This window comes from Colias philodice, chromosome 13 (assembly GCF_061535455.1).
Source record: "Colias philodice isolate Cphi_HAF_F1 chromosome 13, ilColPhil1 Martin Lab GWU primary, whole genome shotgun sequence".
In the NCBI taxonomy this organism is placed as follows: Eukaryota; Metazoa; Arthropoda; class Insecta; order Lepidoptera; family Pieridae; genus Colias; species Colias philodice.
The window spans coordinates 3,715,194-3,740,755 of NC_143098.1; the positions used below are offsets into that span (position 1 = coordinate 3,715,194).

Genomic DNA, 25,562 nt, shown 5'->3' on the forward strand with positions numbered 1-25,562 from the left:
AAAGCTCTCATTCGTATAATAATTATTATTTAAGAATAATTATAATTAATTAGCAAACTTTCGTTTCGCCACCAGAGACACCTTTTCTTTGCTATAAACCTCACGGAGCCCGAGACCCGAGACCGAGACCAACGAATGCAAAACCGTGGAAATCGGTTCGTGCGTTCTGGATTTATAGCGTCAGGAAGGAAAACCCGACTTATTTTTATATAGTAAATAACTAGATAAAGACATAATTAATCTTTACATTCACAGTTCAGATTTCGCTTTAAAAGTAAGTTGGAAAATGTCAACTCTCCATTATAAAATACAATGGGTAGACCGTAGACTAAGGGTACACCATAATATAATAAACATAATATAAACATAGAAATATTAACACTAAGTTAAATCATTCGTATCTAGCTACCTATAATAATCTTGTGAGTGATATGAGATATCTATCGATTTTTGTACTTAAAATATTATATCTAAGTATAAAATTTACTACGCAAAAAGTATAATAGATATACAAAATAAGCACTAAATACGAACGACTAAAGCAATTATTAAATAATATTCTGCAAGTACGTTAAATAAACATTTATATAATTCAATTTAACAATATCTATATTTTGAACTCTATATCGTCGGGAAGAATCTTTTTATTACCTACCGGATATGCAGTCAATATCTTTCTATTTTTATGACTAAACGTTATTTTACAACAATAAATAAATACATATTTAAAGCCGTACACTAAACTTATAAATAAATTTGTGCGTATAACATTATTGCTTATAATATTTTGTACAAAAATCTCATCTCAATCTCAATTAATTTTCTATTCTATAAAAATTTACATTAATCTCATATTTAATTTTAATGATTTATAATTTAAGGCAGAATAGAAGATATCCAAGGCAGTTTGCCAGTTGTTCTAAAGTGATGCCAGTCATATAAAAACCTTCCAACTACCAATAGAATAAGGAAAGTTAGAACCAAATTGGCTATATTTATTGAACTAATGGGCATTTTTAATTCTGACCTGCTGCATACAATTCCTAGGGACAGTGTGCTTATCTGAAAGAGAAAAATATTATGTTAAAATACAATAAACTTTGATAATATACAAAGAACGTCGAAAAAGAAAGTGTTTAAATTAAATCGTGATATTAATAATAATTATATTATTGGGTTATGGATACGTAAATTACATTTTATCTTTTCTATATTTTAAAGACATCTACAATACTATAGAGGCAATGATGTTGTGTCTTCGGATAATTTACGAAGTATGAATACCTAAGTATTAGTTTAATTTCGGCTTAAAAGCTTTTATAAGGAAATTTATAATTAAAAAGTCACTTTTGATTCAAAAACATTATCCAGTAGTAAACAATAAACATGAAATAAATGAATCAAGTAAAATAATTGAAGCGAGTCCAATTCAGTCCTTTTGAAGGTTAAATATCAAATCATGAAAGTATTTCTCGTTGAAATAAATTTTATCAAGACATCTGATAAAATGTTTCGACAACAAAAATAGCTCGACCCGTCGTATAATAACAAAATTCATTTTTGTTCTAAAATCTTTTGAGAAGACTCGTTTTATAAAAACACTCTCTTGATTAATAAAGCAATGAAAACTGCGAGGTAACTTTTTATTAAAATGTAAAAGGGCAAACATACAAAAAGACCCTTCATATAAATTTATAAATAAAAAAATCCTATAAGGTAGGTATCATATTCTCGTCAAAGGACAATTTTTTTTTTGCCCTCTAATGAAAAAAATCCCCAAAGAAATAAACTTTCATTATTCACGAATTTGTAATTTTTCAACTAACTTTTCCAAAGTTACTATTTCCCTAGATAACTTTTTTATTTATAGTTCTACGACAAAAAGTTACTGAATCAAAGTAGTAGAAAATTTAATTTGCAACAAATAATGTTAACATTGTTTTATTATCAGATAAATAGTTTAAGAGATATATCGTTAAAACTATTTCAACCGCTATTTTCAAGATGGCGGCCATGGGACAAGGGTGGCGACCCCACAAACTTGGTTTTAGCTTCACACTGACCCCCCCCTACACATCAAAAAAATAAAATTTGCGTCCTCTAAAAAACGCAAGGTCAGGCCTAAAAAATGTAAAATTTCAATGGACTAGTAGACTAGAGTAAATAATTTTTGAAACAAAAAAAAATCGCAGTCGGATGAAACCCATTAGAAAAGGAGGAGAATATGATAAAAATTTAAGGAAAAATAAATTACGGTCAATCCGAGTTCGGGAAGCAGGAGGGGGGAGCTACTAAGAGAAAAAAATGGTTTCTCTCGATTTCCGACAAAACTACATAGACACTTCTCGAACTACCTGAAATGTTTTTATCGACATCATTTTGCTTTTGAATATGCTGTAAAATATTAAACATAGAACAGATAATTATTTTTCTTTTGAAATATTACCGAAAAGCCGATACAAGAGAAGATATAGAGTTCAAGAAGTGTGCCTGATTTAGTAAAAGCTCATTATCACACTGTTTGTATGCATTTCCTGAGAACATTTACTATGGTGGTGTTTATTTTTTTTTACACCATATGAAAGTAGAGATTTCAATGAATAAAAGGCACCCCAAGTTTTTGAAAAAAGCTGATATTTTGACGGGTGACTTTTCGATTGAAAATTAGGTTGTTTTTTTGGTATTCATTCAAAATAAGGCGAAACAATAAATATTTTCAATCAAATAAATTATAGTGTATTTGGGACATAATAAAGTAAGTTTCCACCAAATTTCGTAGAAAAAAAATAAATTTTGAAGTAGATAGAAATAAAAGACCAAAAACTTGGTTTTTTGAATTTTTCACCTAAATTTTTAGGTTATGTGAAAAAATTGTGAATACAAAAGTTGTAGAACTTTTAATTACCTACAACTTTGCCATTGAACTTTTTTCTATAGGACTTGTAGTTTTGTCGGAAATCGAGAGAAACCATTTTTTTCTCTTAAAAGCTCCCCCCTCCCGCTTCCCGAACTCGGATTGACCGTAATTTATTTTTCCTTAAATTTTTATCATATTCCCCTCCTTTTCTAATGGGTTTCATCCGACTGCGATTTTTTTTATCTTTTCATTATTTTCAAAGGTTTCTACCCCAGTCTATAGTTATTAATAATTAATACGACGTTTGAATATAATATGTAATCGAACGATTTCGTCCATTTTAGTAGATTCAATAAGTAAAGTAACTTTGAAAACTTGATAATTGATCAACTTCAATTGGAATATAAAATTGAAGGAGGAGGATTTAACCATTAGGTACTACTCTACGTTCTTAAACTTTTCTGATCTATGGTACCATTCTTTAAACTAATAACCCGGAGTATTAAATACTGATGTAATTTAAACTTTCAATATCCCAACCCAATCTATAAACGTACACCTAAGCCGAGAACAGCGAAATAATAATTATTCACAACGCCTACACGAAAACGTCGATTTTTATACGTTACCTGTACTTGCGAAATGGTTTTGTCGTCTGATTTGGAGCACTTTATATCGGATAAGTCTCGGATAACTCTCTTATACTTGAGCAGTAATCCTTGGAAGCGTGGTGTGAAGTGACAGTCGCACCGCCACGGATTATGACCCAAAAATACACCCATTATGTTGTTATTCACTTGAAAGGCTTTGTCGAAAGCGTATACCGGTATCTGAAATAGGTAAATCAATATTTTTCAAGAATTATTTTGATGGGGATGTTTTAGAATACTGTATGTTTTAATTTTTTAAGCTTATCCACCTGGAGACAATCCAACGAACCAAAATTAATTGAACTGTTCTTATATCTACTAAATGAAAAATCAAAATGTATTACAAAATATTTTATGATTTTTTGGCGAATACAATATTCATTTATTTATTTAGCATAGAATTCGGATATCGCAGATCCATTTGTTACTAAAACAATAACGGAACAGTTATTAACTATGATTTAAGATTCGGTAATGAATACCTTATAGGTTCAGCTATAAATAAATGAGAGGAATAAGAAACGCTAATAATACCTATCTTAATTGTAATTAAATTCTGTAATTTCCAAATATAATTTTGGAACGTTAATAAGAGAATTCTTAGATTAGCCCGGCTAAAATATAGCCAGTCATTAGTCCCCAAATTGAAAAGAATATAAGGGCCTGTTCAGTGCGACGCGGATGACCTACGCGGACGTCCGCGCGCGGACGGTAGAATGTATGAAACCTTACAGCGCGTTCAGAGCGACGCGGAGCTGTCCGCGTCGCGGAGAGCTATCCGCGCGCGGTCGAAATCGCTCCGCGCCGCGGATGTCCGCGGGCGGACGGTGCCTGGTTCTAACTTCTAATGTATTTGTTCAGTGCTCGGCGGACAACAGTCACGCGGAGCGGATGTAAAGTACTGTCGTTGTCATGGCGGCTGCGTCAAATGTGCAAACCGAGAGGGTTACAGTCGATCCCGATCCGCATCGCACTGAACGACAAAATCATCCGCGACGGACGCAAAACCTAGTCCGCGTGCGGACGGTCCGCGTCGCACTGAATCGGGCCTAAGAATTATATATAACTAGCGGTCCGCCCCGGCTTCGCCGGTGGTACATATTTACGTTTTCTCTACATAAAAACCATCCTCGTACTTCAAGGAATATAATAAAAAATAATTATCGAAATCGGTTCAGCCGTTCTCGAGTTATGCGCTTACCAACACATTTTGCGATTCATTTTTATGTATAAGAAGATTAATAACAATTATAAAACTGTATTATCATTTAAATGTTGTTTCTATCTGCGATACTTATAGTGCCCTAATGCATTTATATATTTTGTAAGATGTGAAAAAATCCACCACTTTCAAATTAATATTTCAGATTTAAAATATTTTGTAACTATTATTGTATAAGTCCTAAATAGCAAGTATTATATAAGTAGTATAAATGGCAGGCACGTTTATCTCTTGACACAGAAGCCCCTTTAACATTAAAATTCAATTAAGTAAATATTTACTCAAATTTCTTCCAGATTTTAGAAGGGTCGTCTTTATAATCGTGCCTGGAATCAAACAATGTCAATATTATATATATATATATATATATATATATATATATATATATATATATATTTGTGTTGTGAAATAATCTATGTTTATATAGATCGTTCTTCTAATACCAACTTAAATTAAATTTAAACCAACTTAATGTTACATTTGAGAAATACATAAGAGTATCTGGCTCTAGTGGGCAAATCGTTCAATCAATAAGACTTTCTATAGAAATCAAATCTAGTCATAGCACACAACTACAAATTGCCTTGTATCCCTTTTACAAAGACAAGTAGGTATGTAACTTCGGTACCTAGTTGCTTTATAAAGCATAAATAATGAAAAAGATATTAAATAAAATCAAATTAAATATCTATTACTTAAATGAGAACACCAGACAAAACTGTAGTCGTCTTGGTAGACTAGACACTAATTTAATTACGCGATGAAAGTTGAATCGTGTAATATCTAAATATTACAATATAAAATGTATACATATTAGAATGTAACTTTATTAATTTCTTTAATAATTACACTCCCTTTAATGAAAAACAACTAATTAGTATGATTAGATAGGTAAATTATCAAAAGACGCTTTTTTTTGTGTGGTGTTTCTCAATGTTAGCCAGAAGGGCTTCTACATTTTAACGCGGACGCGGGGGTGAACTGAAGGTTCACCCTGGTAGCGACATGCACAAGGGCGTCCCCCCGCCACGGGGATACCGAACCTCGGCTTGGGCTGTCGCTGGAGTGGAGGAGGCCAGAAGGGCCCTAATTGGACGGGAAAAATTTAGACCCCTTGACTTCAATTCCTGAAGGGTACTTACTATACTGGTAACAATAAAGAGCACATAATAAATTAATCTCATAATCAACTCACTAATGATAACAGGAGACACACCAAAAGAGACGCTAGATTACTTTAAGTATAGTACTTATAATAATATTTTTGCTTTAAGTATCTTACATTTAAAAATAATAAAATAAACTTTAATATACATAGTACGCAATTATTAAAAGACGAGCTTTTATAGACAACACAACAGGGACTAATCCTCCAAAGACAAGGGTCAAAACATCCTTACTGCTACAATATAACAAAACATTTAAATAAATCCTATTTATAATGTATAAGTATCTTACACTAAATCGTCTTACAATGGTACCTGTTTCAGTCGATTGCCTCGCAAACTCAGAACTCGGAATGTCGTGAACCACTCGGACCCTTCTAGCTCCTTGACAAACTGAATAGTGTTGTTGTCAAGGTAAAGGTCCATCAACTTCTTATATTGAGGATCGTGGACTAGGCTTCTTATAGAAGTGATCTGAAAAAAAAAATACGATAAAATTTCAAAACTTTCAGTGGCGGCCAGTAACTAAACTTAATTAACGAGGGTACATTTCGCAAGATCCGCGAAGCCTCCTTGTGGTGTACGAATACGAATTTAGATTGCTATAGTCCGTCTAACGTTTTACTAGTACAAGATTGCACCGTGTGCTTTTAGATTTTTAACACTTTTGCAAATAAATTTTCGTCTATGAGGCGCGAGGCCGGCACTAGTCTACGAACCGCCCACGCCTTACGCCGCCTCTGCCTTCCGTTGTTTTTTGGTAACGTCGATTATAAATCCATCGAACTATGATCGAACTATAATATAATATCAGAGACTTATATTCAGCAAAGTAGGGAATAACTCGCATACTTGTCAGGATAAGTATTTGATTCATCTCGCTACATGTTTGATGAAAAGTAAAATTTCTGGATTATGCTGGAATAGTTACACATACCAATAAGAATCAAACTATTAATGTTGATAATCTATTCAATCATTTCATGGAAATTGTGCAAATATGCAAATTTATACTTAATCTGGACATTGTCGTAAATTTACTTAATTCGTGAAAATAATTTACAGAGTCGAAGTAATAAAATATACATAGTAACTATCTATTATATTATCTGTGATAGTGTGTGTTAAAAAGTTCGTTAAAGTTACAAATTATAATGACATGATCAAAATAGCAAGTCTTCGATATAGTTGCTTTTTTATTTCGGTTTATAGTAACTAAGGTTAATACCCCCACATATTTAAAATACAAATTAAGCATTTACAAATAACATGTCAATGACAACTATTCAAAACACGTGTAACAAAATACTCTTCAGCAAAAATATCACCAAATCGGAACAAAACCTCGATTACCTTCTGACATATTTGTCTATCGAGTATGCAAAACGTGTTTTAAAAATTACAAACAATTTAACATTTACAATTGTGCAATTATTTATAGAGAACCTATTTAATGAATTTTAAATGCAAAGTAAACATATTATTGCTGACAAGAACAAAATATTATGTAGTTTATCTTACTTTAACTGTCTATTTAATCAAGACAAATGATTACATAACATTTAAAGTTGGAATTTATATCGATAGGGAATCTGCAATATTTCACATTAATTACGTCATCTTCGAAACTCTTCGTGTGGCAGTTTGTATTAGTAAAGGATGATTGCTACGGTATCCAATGAAGGTGGATCAAATTTCCTAGCTCATTTGCTCTTATCTAAGTATACACAATCAACGATTAAGTCGTCTTGTTTCTAATGATCATCGACAATGATAAGAAAATGGCGAAATACCGTACTTGATTATAGAGGTTATATGTGGAAATTTTTGGCTAAAAAAATTTTAAAATAAAATTGCTAGTTCTAATTTTTTATTACAATATAGAACCTATTACTGATTGTGTCAGCCTTGCATCCTTTTAAATACTAGGTATACTTGATAATCCTATATATACATATTTGATAGGTATTATACGTATCTTGACTGGAACTCCAGAAGAGAAAGCTTTATGAGTGACTGACTTATATTTTAATTTTTATACGAATTCAGAAAAGGAGGTTCTCAATTCGATCGTATTTTTGTTTGTTAAGTACTGTAAACCAAAAACTTAGTTATGGATAACCTACATATTATAAATTCAGGAAAATATCGAATTAAAAATATAAGTTTTATAAATATACATATTTCTCAGAGTTACGTGGCACCGTAACTTGATACGCACAGACCCTACAGATTTTACATACCCCTTTTCCCGTACGAAACAACATAATATTACATGAAATAATGTCCTATCCCCTCCTGTAGCTCTATTCAGGCACGTGGCTTATATTTTTTGGAAATAAATAAGTTAAATAATAATAATGTTTGACATAACTAGTGCGTGTATTACCGTAAACTTTGGTTAAGGGTTTGCAACTCTATAGAAGAGAGCTATTAGATTTCTAACCAACTTCAAAAAAGCAGGAGGTTCTATTTTTTAGTATCTTTATCGACTTTTATGATTTTCAAAATTATTTGTAAAGTGTCCCGATAGGAGTTAATATAAGTAAAATATTTAAAATGAAGTCCGACTCCGATCCGACTTTATTTTCTTTTTAATTTTTTGAAGATAATAATTATTATATATATATTGACAGACGTGGTGGAATACAAGTAAAAAGGGATGAAAAAGTCATAATAATATACAAAATTTTACCAGTAAATATTAGAGCAGTACGACATAGGAATGTATGTAAATATAAAGTATTCAAAAGTTATTGAATTGTGAGATTGTGATTTAACTATTTAGAAGCAATCGATTTAAAGATCTTTTAAATGTGACACGTGGATCAATTGGATAAAAGTTCGGAAAAGTAAATTAGAATAAACAAATTCTAAATTGTTGTAAAAGAAGTAAATTTAGTAAAAGCCCAAGTTATAACTTTATTCAAGTTAGTAGAAACTTATTCAACTAATTAATAACCAAGTTTACGCTCGGAATGAATACCTGTAAGCCAAATTACTATTCAATTTAATAGTCTAATTGAAAGATTTATTTGTGGTTATAAATAAATCTCAACAAGAGAAAAAAAATCCTTTCGTATATGGAAACGAACGAATAATATGGATCATATTATTGTAAGCTCTCCTTACACTGAATTCTTCATATTAATATCGGTTTTACGATATTCGTAGAAACGTGTCTTACATACCCGTATCGTATTCTTTGCAAGCATGTAAAATAACTCCTTACATAGCAGTAAGAAAAATATAGACATACCTTATTGCAATTAATTGATAAACATCGAGTTAAATTTTAGCAATAAATCATTTTCATAATTTTCATAACGCATGTAACCAAAATATGTCTCAGTTAAGCATAACAGTATCCAGCTAGTTTATTTATACTCCTACCGGATGAATTTATCATCCGGTAGGAGTAATCCAGGCATCAAATTGGAATCAAATATAATATCGATGAAAGCAACAAACCGTAATAGAGATACGCTTTAACTTCGAATCCCATGAATCATGCATTGTATTGAGTTTCTCTTTCATTTTCCTTATTTCAAAGTTATACCTACCACAGATAATATAATACTATGTAATACGTTATTCAAGCTCTGAAGTATTTTTAGCAGGAACGCAAAATTCGGACTTAGAATATACGATATAAGAATAAACGTATGATATGATATAATAAACGTATGTAATATAGTATTTTCTCACTTTGAATTTGGCGTAGCAGAGTACCAATAAAGATACAATACTATTTTTCATTTACATAATAAGTAGCACGAAGTATTTAGTAAAACTTACAAATATGTATTAGAAGCGATTAAAATCTTAATCAAATTTCGTTTCTCTAAAATACCACGGAAATTATTCATTAATTGCATCATTCCAAACAATAAATACCTAAGTCAACCAAACATTCGGTGTCGACAACATTTCTTGGAAAAATGTTATCAGCTATTCTAATTAGAACTTGTTTATAATACCACTCAGTTATTAATAAAAGAGTCATTTTACAAGGATTGTTTATATTAAACGGGCTTCTGTGTGTGTTGTGAAATATAATGACATGAGCGTTATGTTCCCAATATCATATTCCTTCGAGAAACGTTCGTGGAAGTCAATTATATGAGATTTGGTCTAATTACCTGTCGCAGGAAATGAGCAACTAATACAATAATGAACGTTTGAAAGCAATAAGGTTCAACATAGGATATTATGATGATTATATTGATATTTTCTTAACAGAGCAAGATATTTTGGTATAGTATGGATGAAACAACGGTAGAATAAGTTTTGTCTTCAAATAGTTATTTTTAAACAAAAATTGTGAGAACTAAACCAAATTTAAATGGCAACACATTTCAAATACTAAACGGGTTTCGGGTTTGTTTATATGAGAGCGTATTAAATTTTGTTTTTGTTCCTATAGTTAATTTAATAGTTCAACTTATTAAATTTTTGTACCTAAATGTTATAAAAACCTACTACCTATGTAAATATTAAATATTGCTGCAGAGGGAAGCTGTACTGTCATTTTCCTCAGCCGAACCACGTATACAATGACCGAGCTGCTTCGCGCAGCAATTGCTATGGCTATAGGTATCAATAGCCACAAACGCTGTATAAGCATACCTACTCGAATAATGTAGCAATATAATTTACAAAGAAACAATTTGATCACTAAGTGAAAGTAAATAAATAGCTGAATATATAAACAAGTAGGTCCTTGCAAACTTGATTCGACAGCATATCAAATTACATATTGAAATGATATTGTTTTGTACTTAAGTTTTGTAAATGGTCAGCACAAGACGTGTGATTAACCTTTAGCATTGAATGTTATTGCGAAACAGCTATTTCCTCGTATAATACGTATAATAAAAAAATCTTTCTACTTTATTGTAGATAATACTCTTAAATACATCTCCATGATATTGTAATAATTATTATCTAAACAAAACTTTATATAAGAAGCAATAAACGATTTAAAATTATTTTTATTTGTACATTTTATGAAAATAAATTAATTAAAACGATAAGTTCTATTTTGTAATTAGCAGACACAAAAACATGTTTTTTTTTTCAAAAAAGTAGTACAGTATTTTCTGTCTGGCCCTCTAACTTTTCTTGGAACAAATATATCCAAAATTATTCAAATATAATTTTACTTTCTCCGCCAATTTTGTATTCAACTAATATACATTCATAAGAAAGTTTTATCAAAGATAAATCTTAAATGAAAAACACAGAGACAGTTTTGTTTAAACCGAATGTTTTTGTCCTTGTGGAATTAATTAGCGTCTGGCTAATTAATTTTAGATTATATTATGTTTGAAGAACATAATATGAAAATTACAGACATACTAAAATAATTTGAATTTTTTATAAAAGCGAAATGAAAAATTGCGTATGGCACCTATTTAACAACGGGAAAAACGTCTTGCAATAAAAAAATTATGTCTGATGGATCTATCTAAAGGCAAAAGATTAAAAATTACGCGTTAAAAAATGACTTAAAATTAAGGAAATTATCCTGTGCAGATAAGATGCGCACTACTAAACGCAACCACTGCGGCCAGCCAGACAGCCCGGTCTATAACCGAAATAGCAAGAGGAACAGTATATCAAAGAACCAACTATACTAAAATTCTCTCTTGTCAACGTTGGTAGCTCCTATACGATGTATAAGTATCCTTCTTTTATTTCCAGACAGAAAAACAAAGATATCTAATATAGAGGTGTGACGGTAATGAATACATAATATAGTACGCGAAGAAAAATATATTTTATGTTCAGTAAAACTTCTTCGGTTTTGCAAGATATTAGACATTTTCGAAAATTCAAAATGATTACACTTTTGCCACTCTTTTCGGTGGCAAGATTCTCAAGTCTTGAAATCTTCCCTGCAATGTATATCGAATGTTAAACTATGATTATAAGGAGTAACTCAAATTTCATATGTATGTATATTTTAAGGTGGAAATTTAAGTGGCGATGATTCTTTAACTTGGTATGGTCACCCCATTGTATCTTTTTATTAAGAAAAAATAGAAAATAAAACCTTTAACATGACGCTATCCCAAAAAAAATTCCCCTGCTCAAAAGTGTTCCAAATGATTTTTTTCCAGTTTTCACACCTTACCTTGTTTCCTTCAAGCCGTAACGTAGTAGTATTCGGCGGTACTGCAACCGGTGGTATCACGAGGTCCTTCTTAGAGCAGTCCACAGTGATGAGGGGGAGCAACCCACCATTCCTGTCGTTGACCACGTGGGTCATAGCACACGCGCACGGATCGGGACAGTTGTTTCGGACCATCTGGAAACGTCTTCACGTAGGTTATATTTGTTTTGGCGAAAAGAAGAAAGGGAAAAATTTTGCATAACTACAAATTGACATAAATTGCTCGTGAATTCCAGTTATGAAATGGAATATGTGAAACTCATGTGTTTTTTTCTATTCTTTAGCGTTTCAAAATTATTACAAGAGTACATTACTTATCGAAATGATTTAGTCAATAGTTATTCTCATCAATTGAATTGTTTCTTTGTATACAAAGTCATTTACTCAGATAACAGTGTTTATTCAGTGAAATAGCTATATTTGGTACTTCAAAGCATTTTGTAATTACAGTAATCCTATTAAATGGTATGATAAACAGATAATATTGTTAGGTTTGGTGATAGACGTCAATAAACTAAAAATAGAATGTTTCACGATTAATCTGGGGTTAACCGAGCGCAAGAGATAATAGTTTTACTATCTGAAATTAATAAAGCACTTTAGCATGGACATGCCGACAATTTAACGCACATAAACTAGACAGCTCCAGTCCATTTACATCCTGTCGTTTATCGCTATGACTCTCTTGCCATAATTATTTAAATTTTATGAAAATTCGTAGGTACAGATATCGTAGTAATAAATTCTGGCACAAAAATTTATATTGGTGGTATTAACAAAATGGTGGTGTCAAAATGGGGGTTTTGGCGTATGACCGTTTTTTCGTAGCTCTGACTGTTTAAAAATTAACAAAAGCAACTCAGCCATTATTTAAACAAAAAGATAACGCAACTCATTTATGTGAAAAAGATTACAATGATCAAAAAATTTGAATGGGCACTAGGTACTTATATTTATGATTTTTGGTATCAAACTATGAATTTTGAATCATGTTATGGCATAAAAATATGCCATAACTTTTTGCTTTCTAATCGCTTTATCACTAACTAATAGGTATGGATGAAGGACCATACAGGAAATGCGATAGTCTCTTGACTATCGCATTTCCTGTGTGGGTTTTGCAGTCAAGTGACACGGTCAGATTCTGAATTCGCTGGCGAGGCGGAATTAATTTACAATATATTAAGAATTACCTTAGAATTAAAGCGTTATACAATTAAAAAGTAAAGGTAAAGAATTCATATCTCACTCTTCACTTACTTTTATAATATCCATTACTTTATGCAGCGGCTTGCCTCGATACAGTTGTTGCTGGCAGAGAAGTTGATAGTAATCCACAATGATTTGTCTAATTGTACTGTTTTCACTTTCCATCGCCAACCAATCAAGACCACCATCGCTGCAATCCCATTTATTATCTATAAAAATAAACAAAATATAAACCTACTATTCAAGTCTTCAAGTAATGTAAAATTATAACGTATCTACTATCTTTGTTATATAATACTAGCTTCCGCCCACGACTTTGTACGTGCAATCCCGTTTTTCCTCGTTCCCGCAAGAATTTCGGGAAATCCTTTCTTAGCGGATGCCTACGTCCTAACATCTACCTGCATGCCAAATTTCAGCCCGATACGTCCAGTGGTTAAGGCTGTGCGTTGATAGATCACTATATCAGTCACCTTTGAGTTTTATAATATATACCTATAGATATTTGAAAATTTAAAAATAACTAATTTATATTATACTCAATCGACTAATTGTAACCTAAAAAAAGAACCCAATTTAGGTAAAACAAAAATGTTTACGACGCAGCCGTGCTAATGACAATTACTTAAATTACCTAATGAAGCCTAAGGTGTGGTTAGTGAGTAACAATCTCGATTTGAAGGTGACATTGGAAAACAAAATATATTGTATAATTAGACTATTACCTAATTTTCTGCTAAAGCTCAAATCATATACAGCTTCGTCTTCGTCGAGATAGTTGCAGCGTGTGAGTGAGACATCATAATCACGCGGCACAACCCTTTATTGTTCGCATAGGCAGATAATAACTAGACCACATAATATTGTAATACTGTGAACTAGACCGATGTTAATGAGCTATTCTAAGAATTATTTCCCCATACCAATTTTATCCCCGATTTCTTGGAATCTACGAATGCTACCTGAGGTTATCATACCTTTTTACATAGCTAAGAACATGCACATGTTTTTAAAAACATCTGCAGACACATTTTCTTAGAATTTTTTTCAATATCTTTCAACTATAAACTATAAAGGACTGATACCAACGTTAATTTTACTGTAAAATTCCTCTTTTATATATTGTTTTCAGTTATCATGCATGCATTCAGGTTCCTAGCTAATTTATAAAATTAAATAATAACAAACAAAACTAATAAATAATAATACAAGGCAAGACAATTGGCAAGACGTTACCCATCATCGATATTAAGATAATCCGGTAACTAATAAGTATGAACATAATAAACACCACCCTTGGGAAATTAAATGACTCTATATATACAGTAGGTACTTATATAACGTATCTATATTTTATAGTTGCGAACGAATATCGATATTCATTAGAATTAGAAGATTTGATTAGAATTACAAGAATATATTTTTTATAAAGGAATTACAGAGAGAGTAGAATCAACTGCAATTTTGAATTTTCCGGTAAGAATTTTGTAATTTTGATTCCACCTTGTCGATCTTGAAACGTTTCTGTCATGACCTCTAATTTATCTGTCAGGTTCATGTTATCAGTCTATATACGTAATAGAAGAATTTATGACTAATGAGGATTACAATGCAAGCGCAAAAAAATCACACCGATTCACACAAATTTTGCTTGACATACTTTATTCAAAGTACAATCTATATGAACGTAAATATATTACATAATATAACACGTATATCTATTGTACGTGAGATCTGTGAAGGACGTATTTGGTTTTAGGTCTTTACGCGTTGAAAGTCTTGCACGTGATCAAAACGCCCGTCAGAGCAGTACACAACAAAAACATTAGGCGCGGGTCTACACACGCGGCGCGGGCGCGGGCGTGCCATAAGCGCACCTCTTGAATTTCCGCGGGCGGAAATCTAGTAACATTATAAAGAGGACAGCTTTGCTCTATGGCTTTGCTTTATTTGTATTGAAGCTAACTACTAGATTGATTTTTAAATTTTTTTTCTACTTGAAAGTTACATTGTCAGTAAGTAAGCTATAATTTATATTCAAAAATGTTTCGGCAAGTGTATAGAAAACCAATACATTGTTATATACACGGAATATAACGGATGATGCCTTACTATTACGAACATAATATGTTAAATATCTTACCACTTAAATAAACTCGCTCCAGCCTTCGTGGTTTGCTCAAGAGGGGTTCTCTCAAATGCCTCAACATGTTATATCGAAGGTCAATCACTCTCAGCTGAGGCATGTCTGTCACCATGTCCGCTGGTACCTCCCATAGTAAAGGGAGCCCGTGCATCGATAATTTCTGCAAAAAAAATATCCTATATCAAAAAGAAATATTCTAGTGTAATTAACCAGACAAGTACGCTATCAAAATAATTCCCGTTTAAAAAAGTATAAATTATATTTATGCCAAAATGCATCAAAATGAGTGACAAAAAGATTTATGTTAAGATAATTAAAATGACTGTCAAATTCAAAATTTATTTATTTTTCACAAATTTTTACAAACTTTCACAAAAAATGTAAATGCCTAGTTACTGTTTATTCGATATTCTAATTATAACCATTAAAAGTTATTGTTACAACATTTCATACAAACATAACTTTCGTACAGGAAATATACGCTACCAATTTTATGAAGTAAGGCAGAAGTTGATTATAAAGTAAACGGTTGAAGTTTGTATATTTACTTAAGAATGTTCAGAAAACATATCATAAAAATATTTCACCCTATAACCTATAAGTGTATGTAGAAGTTGATTATAAAGTAAACACAATGATTAAACAAGTTTGAAGTTTGTATGTTTACTTAAGAACGTGAATAACATATTGTAGAAATATTGAACCTATCAGTAAGTTTTGGCTAATATGTAAGCTGGAGAAACAAGGCCTGCATGTGATTACTTTGATCTTTCAATGACAAATCAGCCAGGAGAGATGACAAAGAAATCTGATCGTATGCATCTACGAGACATCACACACAAGTTTACCATTATTGAAAAATCACATAGAAATTTAAAAAAAACAGCATTCCTCAAACGCTGACAGTTCTCGTTAAGGTGAAATGAGACCCAAAACAGTCGTTTCGAGAGCACGGAGAATTAATTTTTTCTTCAAAAACTACCAATTTGATTTTTTTTATTTAACGATTTATTTAATTAAAGAGTTTGTTTAGTGAAGTTTGGGAACCGAAACACGATTGACAAAATTTGCCTCGATACATTCAGGATTTCCTAGCAATATTCAAGAAATGTCTTCTATTCAAAAATGATGTGCAAAGTGTAACCAGATGCATAACTGACGCATCTGGTTACACTTTGCTTTGATAAGGGTAAAAGTGTTATTTATTGACTATAAATTGTAATTTAAGTTGTAACTTAAATTAAAATTACAAGCAAGCTATTTTTTATAAACAAATAACGAAACATTTAAAGAAATGGGTTTTAATATTTTCGTATGCAGTATCATAAATTTCTATAAGTACCTTGGCTTTGTGTCCGTCAGCACTCAGCAGTAACATTAAGCCCAAATACCATATTTTTTTTCTTTTCAACCATTGTAACTTAAGGGTGCGTATAAAGCAAAATTACCAATCTTCTATTAGACGATATATATCAACCTAGATGATATGTTCAACGATTCTGTTCAATCAAAAACATAAAATATTAAAATTGACTCGATAAAAACAAATCACCAAGTTAGCTCTAATTTTCACACTTTTACGTTTTCTACTTGACATGGTAATACTTATTATGATTTTTTTTTCATAAACAATTATATTAAAACATTTGCAAGATATTTGTCAGAGCATTTTGTGTAATTACTTTTAGTTTTGGTTTTATCTGCGATAAACCACTTTTATCGTGACAAAACCAAACGTTTATCTCGAGAAAAAAAGAGCGCCAAAAGTGGTTTATCGCAGATAAAACCATATCATCTAGTTTGATATATATTTTATTTTTTAGATTTGGTCTTGAATATTACACGTATCATCTAATAGAAGATTGGTAATTTTGCTTTATACGCACCCTTAAGAGTTGAACTTCAATGTCAAAAATCAAAAATGTTAAATTCTGATAAATAGGGCGACGACATATGAGTAGCCTAATATCCTAAGTGGGAATCCTATTACACAAATTGTTTTTGTCAACTTGACTCAAGTGGCCTGATTTATGAGTTTACATTGTGATTATGGCAAATATCTACATAACACCTTCATATACATTTGTTTCATTTACGATTAATAAGGAGAAATTGGGGAAAATAAAACAATATTGAGAAGGATCTGATATTTTCCTTATTTGCTTTCACTTAAATTTATTCCAAATATCACCCCCTAGCGTTGTATTTGATCCTTAAAAGTAATTTTGGATCATGCAGATTCTATCCTTTTTCTTGTTGTAAAGTAGCATCCGAAATGCTTATAGAAAACAGTATATTCAACATCGAGAATATACTGTTTTTTGTATGCAATAATGTGTATGCAGTAATGTGTAATAAGTTCTCATACTTCCACTACGGTTAATGGCCTATGGATCTAATCTCAACTAAAAATAGCCCTGCTATCTTCATATATACCTACAATATTACAGGGCACAATATTAAAAAATAAAAATAATTAAATATTCCTTGTCAGTACGGAAGCGGCACTAAATTATTTTATTTTATTATAACTTTCAATTATTAAAAAAGCAATATACATGTAAGACATAATAACAATAAGCTCACCTCAATTTTACTACTAGGTCGAAACCGTCCCTTGAAAGTAGTTAAATACGTACAGTTGATAAAGTCAAGTGCACGTATATTTGGAAAATGATACTGAAGTTCGTCCACATTGAAACACGTGACCGGCCAGTCTACTATCCTTAAATGACGTATTTCATACCTGTAGGAATATCGTTATAAATCTCAAGTAAATAAGTTCAGGAAAAACAATTACTTTTTAAATTTGAAAGAAACGAAACGTAAAGAGCTTGACCCGTTTTTCCCAAGTTGACCCAGATTAATTTGCCTATGTTACCAGGTAAAGATGTATCTTCAAAATTAGTTCTTGAACTAAGAAATCTATTTTACCATAGAGATTCACCGATAACCCTCTACAACCTTTCAAAGTCAAACATTCTTCCACCTCTTTATAATATTAGGAAAGATTAATGAAAGTCCGTATTTTGAATTAATTATTATCACATTATTATTGAAGCAAATAAACGATAAACGAAGCTTTTCATCAATATAATATCTGTAATAACTATCCATCGCTCGGTCTTCTAAGACCTCTTCATGTTGACTATAATAGAAGCCTACGCCTATCATTTCCACAATATGAAGGAATATATCTACATATTATGTATGCAGGTCGCTGACCGCATACCGGAAGCATTAAGCACCATAAACAATTAGTCTCTTTGTACTAAGTTAACATAAACAAATGAACAATAGTCCCTATGCGACCAATATTTCTTATATAAACAAATTTATTTAAATAAACACAAGCTTCTAAGTACCTGCTCCTCCACAACGATCTCCTAAGTACCGAGTAACCGCAAATAGTAACCAACACAATTTCTACATACGTATATTCGCCTGATTTATCGATACAGTGAATCAAAAAATCATTTAACGTCTCCGTAATCTGTAAACACAGTCTCGTAAAGCATTCGAATGGATTTTATTGCAAATTCACTGTAGACATTATAGCCGAGAATAAAGCAGACGAAATCTATAAAGTACCTACATAGCTGCTTTGTGATGAAAATGCCTTTGCATTATTTAAACACAATCCATTTTTATTTCCACGCTTTAATAAATAACAATAGATAAAGATGAAAAGAAATAATATCTCTATAATATTGTCCTTACAAACGTTTAAGTACTTACAAATCCTTGGTGGACCTTTTAATTATAAATGGAAATCTAACACCGAAATTTAATCAGACTGTTGCTATTAAAATTTACTTAAACTTTAGAATTGCTTACACGTGCTCGCGTTTTTAGTAACGATATCAATTTACTGTAAAATATTAGTTTATTACTAAATGTTTTATTAATATATTCAGTTGTTTTCGAAATTAAAAGCAATGGTTAGGCAGACTAACTTCATTTGTATGTAATAGTTTTGGTATTCTTTAATAAAGTTTTTTTTCTCAGTTTATGTCTATTTAATAAAAAAACTCTTACAAACATTTATTTAGTATGTATGTAATATGCATACTAATTTCTACTGTGATTGAGATACACGTTTTTCAAACATAACATAGAATAAATTTACATACAAGGATTAGTCACAAATACCGTACCCGTGTAACAATTAAAAGTTGAGTCGAGTTTATTAAATCGAAACCAAGCCAAAGCCCATTTCAGATTTTTATTGCGAAACCCAAATATGAATCGACCAAAATATGTCTACAAAAACCAACATTCATAAAGTGGATTATAATATACTAGAACTTCTCATGAAAAGGTATACGATCAGAAAATATATCTTTTTTAGCAGAAAAAGCTTTGTGTGCGGGAAATTCAACAAAAATATTGTGCTTTTATTCAACAGAAATCAAGCCCGAGTATCAAATCCGGAACGGATATTTTTTCTAGAATTTCCCTTATGAACTTTTTAAATACACAATAGTTGAAGTACTTGTTCTTCATCATTATCATTAACTAGCTGTTCCGCGCGGTTTCACCCGCATTGCTGCGCTCCTGTTGGTCTTATCGTGATGATATATAGCCTATAGCCTTCCTCGATAAATGGGCTATCTAACACCGAAAGAATTTTTCAAATCGGACCACAAACAAACAAACTCTTCAGCTTTATAATATTAGTATAGATTAAATTAAGTTCTCGTATACCTAATAATATAATTTCTTCTATCCTTGATATTATTGCTCCTGTCATTACCCACATCTTTAATTTCTCACTTACCTCTGGCAAATTTCCAAATTCTTGGAAAGATGCTCAGGTTAATTCCTCTTCCTAAAAAATCCAATCCAAATTGTTTTTCTGATTTCCGTCCTATCTCTATTTTACCTTTCCTTTCCAAGGTCCTCGAACGCATCATCCATGCTCAATTAAGTTCATACTTAAACACTCATAGCATACTTTCTCCTTTCCAATCCGGTTTCCGTCCTGGTCATAGCACGACTACTGCTCTCGTTAAGGTCACTGATGACATCCGTGCAGCTATGGACAATAAACAACTCACCATATTGTGTCTTCTCGACTTTAGTAACGCATTCAACACTGTTAATCATGATATTTTACTGGGTTTGTTACGCCTAATTAACTTCTCCCCTACAGTACTCGAATGGTTTCAAAATTACCTGGGTGATCGGCGGCAGCGTATCTTGTTGGATGGTAAACATTCTTCTTGGTGTGCTGTTCCCGCTGGTGTACCACAGGGTGGCGTCTTGTCACCTCTCCTATTCGCCATTTTCATAAATAATCTCTCCTCTCGTATAACTTCTCTCTACCATATGTTTGCTGACGACGTACAGATCTACATTCACTCTACACCCAGTAATTTATCCGATTCTATTAACACTATTAACGCTGAACTTGCAACAAAAGTAAAATGGTGTGATGAATTTGGACTTAAGATTAATCCTTCCAAAAGCCAAGTGATCGTTGTTGGAAGTCAGTACCTTATATCAGAGATTGACTGGGGAATTCTGCCGAGTGTTAAAATTGGGTGCGAGGGTATTCCTCTCAGCAATCAAGTAAAGAACTTAGGTGTAATTATGGATCAAACGCTCTGTTGGTCGCAGCATCTCCAGCATATCAGTCGTAAATTATACGCTGCATCTAACTCCTTACGACGCCTCCGTAACTTTTTACCCATACCGACCAAAATTATGTTAGCACAGTCCCTTCTCCTTCCTATTCTTGACTACGCTGATGCTTGCTTTTTAGACTTAACATCTGAGCAATTGGATAAACTTGAGCGACTTCAAAACTATTGTATTCGGTTTGTTTACGGTCTCCGTAAATATGACCACGTTTCTCATTTTCGTAAGAAGCTCAAGTGGCTCCCGATCCGCCTTCGCCGGAATGTTCATTACCTACAACTCCTGTATCGAATCCTCTTCAATCCCAAAACTCCTTCTTACCTAAAAGATCAGTTCCAATTCCTGCACTGTGATAGCTATTCTTTCCGATCTGTGGACAGGTTGGTGCTGTCTATGCCTCCGCACCGCACACAGTTCTACGGTGGCTCTTTTACCGTAAGGGCCACCAGATTATGGAACTCCCTGCCAGTTAGCATCCGACAAGCTCAAACGCTGTCCACCTTTACCAAACAAGTCCGAAATCACTACTTGAACCTAGCATTTAACTCGGATTATTAAGATTAATTAATTAATTATTTGTGTTTTTATTTATTTTTCTATCTAAACTACAGTATGAGTTTATGTATGTATGTATTATTGTAATATAATTATTATTTGTAAGTAAGTATGTATTATTGTAATATAATTATTATTAGTGTATTATACTATATTATATGTAATATATATAATATTTCATATGTATGTAATATGTAATTATAATAGATCATATATTTATGTATGTATATATATATATATATATATATATATATTTGTACTTCCTACCTACCTCCTTTTTCATAATATTACTCCACACAGTAGGTTGCCTGGAAGAGATCACTCTTAAGTGATAAGGCCGCCTTCTGTGCTGGACTAGTTTTAAGTTTTAATTTTAAGAATTTATTTGTATGCCAGCACATTAAAGTGTTAATAAATAAATAAATAAATAAATAAATAATTTCTATATACATATTGTATGGATATGCCTATGTATAATAGACTATAAAATATGTGGTGTGCGTATGGAAAAAAAATAAAAAAACTTACTTACTCTATCTATACAATTAGACATTTAATATTAGTTAAATAAAGCCTGGAACGCTTATCTTCAAAGCTATGCTTCAAAGCAAGCGCGGATCCAGGGGGGGGGGTCACGGGGTCATGACCCCCCCCCTGGGCTAGGTCCACGACCTAAGTGGACCACTAATTTAATATTAACTTTTTTAAATTAACAAATTAATACTGTATTGAACAGTGTTGATGATGTTTTTATTGAATTTTGAGACATAAAAGTAATATAGAACAATGAAATCAATTACAAACGGTAACGGAAGAGAATATAACAAAAATTATAGAAAAAGTTTATTAGGGTCGACCTGTGGTCGTAATTTAAGGACAAATAACAGGTTTTTCGATTTAAAAAAAAAACCATAACTGCGGAATAAAATGTAATGGTAAAGTTGTATGTAATTAATTTTTTTTTCAACAACTTTTGCTGTTACACTTTTCACACAAAACCTCAAATATCGAAATGCCCCAGTTCGTGGATAAGACATAAAATAGCAAAATTTTTTTTCAAATGAACACTATAAAATACAGTCAAATTACAACAAAAAATCGGCCAAGTGCGCGTCGGACTCGCGCACCGAGGACTCCGAGCAAACATATTTTTTCATTATGTTGTATCTTACAATTTTGTTTAAAGGACTTTTTCTTTATCTGTGCTTGTAAGTGCTTAAGTCGTTGCTTTTAACCAAATTTCAAGACTGTGTTCACGGGAAGTATCTTGTAGGTTTTGATTGATGATTCCCTTGCAAGTAGTTGCGAATTACAGAATATGCGGCTCTAATTGCTTTTTCTTCAGATTGCGTTGACATAGAATTTGAATTAAATAACAGATTTAAGTTATTATAGACCTGAGTTCTGATGTGAATATCAATTAAATACATGTAGACGTTCATGAGTAAAAGGATTGTAAGTTTAAAATTATTAAAAAAATATAGATATTTTTATTTAATTTAATTAAATAATTAGGGTTTTCGCAGTTATTACTACATCTGTGCTATACGTTTTACACGATACTTTTTACTCAATTTCAAGACTGTGTTTACGGGACAGGGTGCTCCCTGCAGGTATTGATTCCCTTGCTAATGTCGAAATCCTACGGTCTACGGTACTTTGATGCTGTGAAAAATTCACACGTTTTAGCCAACGCAATTTAAAGATGCAGCTGTAATTGCTGAAATTTTTCGACACTCCCTAAGAAATCAAAACCTACAGGGTAGTTCCCGAGAACACAGAGTCATGAAATTTAGTACAATCAAACGTCTTATAACGCAGACTAGCTTACCGCCCGCGGCTTCGCCCGCTTTCTCTAAAACCTTATAAATTATATACTATTCCTCTTGAATCACTCTTTAAAAAAACTGCATCGAAATTCATTGCGTAGTTTTAAAGATTTAATCATACATAGGGACATAGGCACAGAGACAACGACTTTGTTTACTAATTGCGAAAAGCATGAATTTTTCCTTAGATTATAATATAAAAAGAATATTAAAAAAAAATTTTAACTTACAACCCTGTTACTCATGAACGCAGACATGTATTAACTTAATATTCATACCAAAAACTCAAGTCTAAAATACCTTTACGCTGTAATAAAATCAAACTTCTATGTCAACGAATCAGAAGATACAGCCGTAAATGCCGAAAAATTTCGCAAATTTCGACATTTGCAAGGGAATCAAAACTCAAAACCTACAGGGTACTTTCCGTAAACTCAGAATCTTGAAATTCGGTACAAAGCAACATCTTATAGTACAGATACAGGAATAATTACAAAAAGTATATATTTTTCAAGTTTGTCTGCCTGTGAAGACCCTTTTTCTCAGGAACGCGTGGAGGTATCAATCTGAAATTCATACCGAATACTCAAATCTACGGTTCCTTATAGCTGTGAAAAAATCAAACTTATAAGCCAACGCAATCAAAAGATACAGCCATTTATGCCGTAAATTATCGCAAATTTCGACATTATCGCAAGGGAATCAAAATCTATAGGTATTAAGTACTACTTCCTGTGAATACAGAGTTCTGAAATTTGGTTAAAAGCAATGTCAGCACAGATGGAGGAAAAATTATTGTTGAATTTATATTTTTTGGTTTTATGGCATTCAAATGCTTTATAAAGAATAGAAAAAATTCGATCACGAGGCGGGACTCGAACCCGCATCCTTTCGCGCCATTCCGGGGCGGATGCCTGACCAACTCAGCCACTCGTGACCCGCCAGAGCGATCGAATTTATTCTATTCTTTCAGTTTTATGCTTAGTTTTATGTGTCTGGAGGGACACACCGCGCGCCATCTATTGAGATGATTAACAACCATTTCAACCAGGAAAAATTGCTAAAACATACATTTCATGCTTAATATCAACATTCGCAAGTGTTGCCAGGAATCAAGACCTACAGGGTACTTCCCGTGAACACAGAATCTTGATATTTAATCTTTATTAAATAGAAAATTACGTCTTATAGCACAGGTAAAGGAAAAATCGCAAAAAGCATAAATTTAATATTAAAACATATAAAAATGTTTGTACGGAACTCTTAGTTCGCCAATCCGACTCGCACTTGACCATTTTTTTTAAATCTACGTATCAATTAAATTACCAAAATAGATTTTGAAAATTGACCACGTCTATGTGACCCCCCCCTGGCACTAAAGCTGGATCCGCCCTTGCTTCAAAGATATTATTGTTTGTATAGCACGTGTTTTTATCTAAACAAAAAAGGAAATAAAATGTATGATATAAAAATTTAATAACAATTAACAAACAACAAAAAGCAACAAAAGCATTCAATAAATTTTTGAAAACGCTTACCGCACATCCGTCAAATAGTCACTAGTAAAACCTCTCACACAGATTAGATGCGTACCAGTCCTAGAGCAATGGGCTTTATGCATATTTTCCTTTAACGAACAACCTCTGTTGTTTAATTGATCTGTGATGTTTTTTCTTACAAAATGATGTCCAGGTGTCACGATTTTAATAAGGGTCAAAAAAAAGCATGTCTTCAAAACTGAAACAATTATTGAATTAAAATTATGTCTATTTTAGGGTTTGACCATGGTTTGACATTTTACATCATAGATACGTGGGTATTAATGAAATATATTGTTACAAAATATATCGTGGGTTCTAGGTAGTTCTATTTTATTAATAAATAGAAAATACATAAAAAACATCAAAGATAAGTTTACCGTCTACGTTAAGAATCTTTCACAGAAAAAAAAATGTTTTTCAACGTCCATGCCATGAACATTTTCCACCAAATCAACACGAGGGAACGAAAACAAATTTATTTCATTCGGAATTCATTTATACAAAATCATGTACTATAAATATTATGTAGGAACAAATTTATATTTTAATTATATATAATTTTCATT

At 32.0% G+C, this 25,562-nt stretch overlaps 1 protein-coding gene across 1 annotated transcript; it reads right to left on the reverse strand.

The window, feature by feature from the left end:
* Nucleotides 1-631: 631 nt before the first annotated feature.
* swi2 (Protein singed wings 2) lies at nucleotides 632-25,154 on the reverse strand. Its single transcript, XM_089702228.1, has 8 exons — nucleotides 24,994-25,154; nucleotides 18,015-18,174; nucleotides 15,426-15,588; nucleotides 13,334-13,491; nucleotides 12,035-12,208; nucleotides 6,211-6,369; nucleotides 3,487-3,687; nucleotides 632-1,062 (listed from the first exon to the last, which is right to left on the reverse strand). The coding sequence occupies exons 1-8, from the start codon at nucleotides 25,074-25,076 to the stop codon at nucleotides 877-879; spliced, it is 1,284 nt and encodes a 427-aa protein (XP_089558354.1). The 5' UTR covers nucleotides 25,077-25,154; the 3' UTR covers nucleotides 632-876.
* Nucleotides 25,155-25,562: the final 408 nt, after the last annotated feature.

Excerpts from the sequence above, each read along its gene's own strand:
- swi2 (XM_089702228.1), bottom strand. The coding sequence starts at position 25,076 with ATGCATAAAGCCCATTGCTCTAGGACTGGTACGCATCTAATCTGTGTG. Across the intron at positions 15,589-18,014 it reads GACCTAGTAGTAAAATTGAG|AAATTATCGATGCACGGGCT; the intron begins GTGAGCTTATTG and ends TTTTTTTTGCAG. Across the intron at positions 6,370-12,034 it reads TACGGCTTGAAGGAAACAAG|ATCACTTCTATAAGAAGCCT; the intron begins GTAAGGTGTGAA and ends TTTTTTTTTCAG.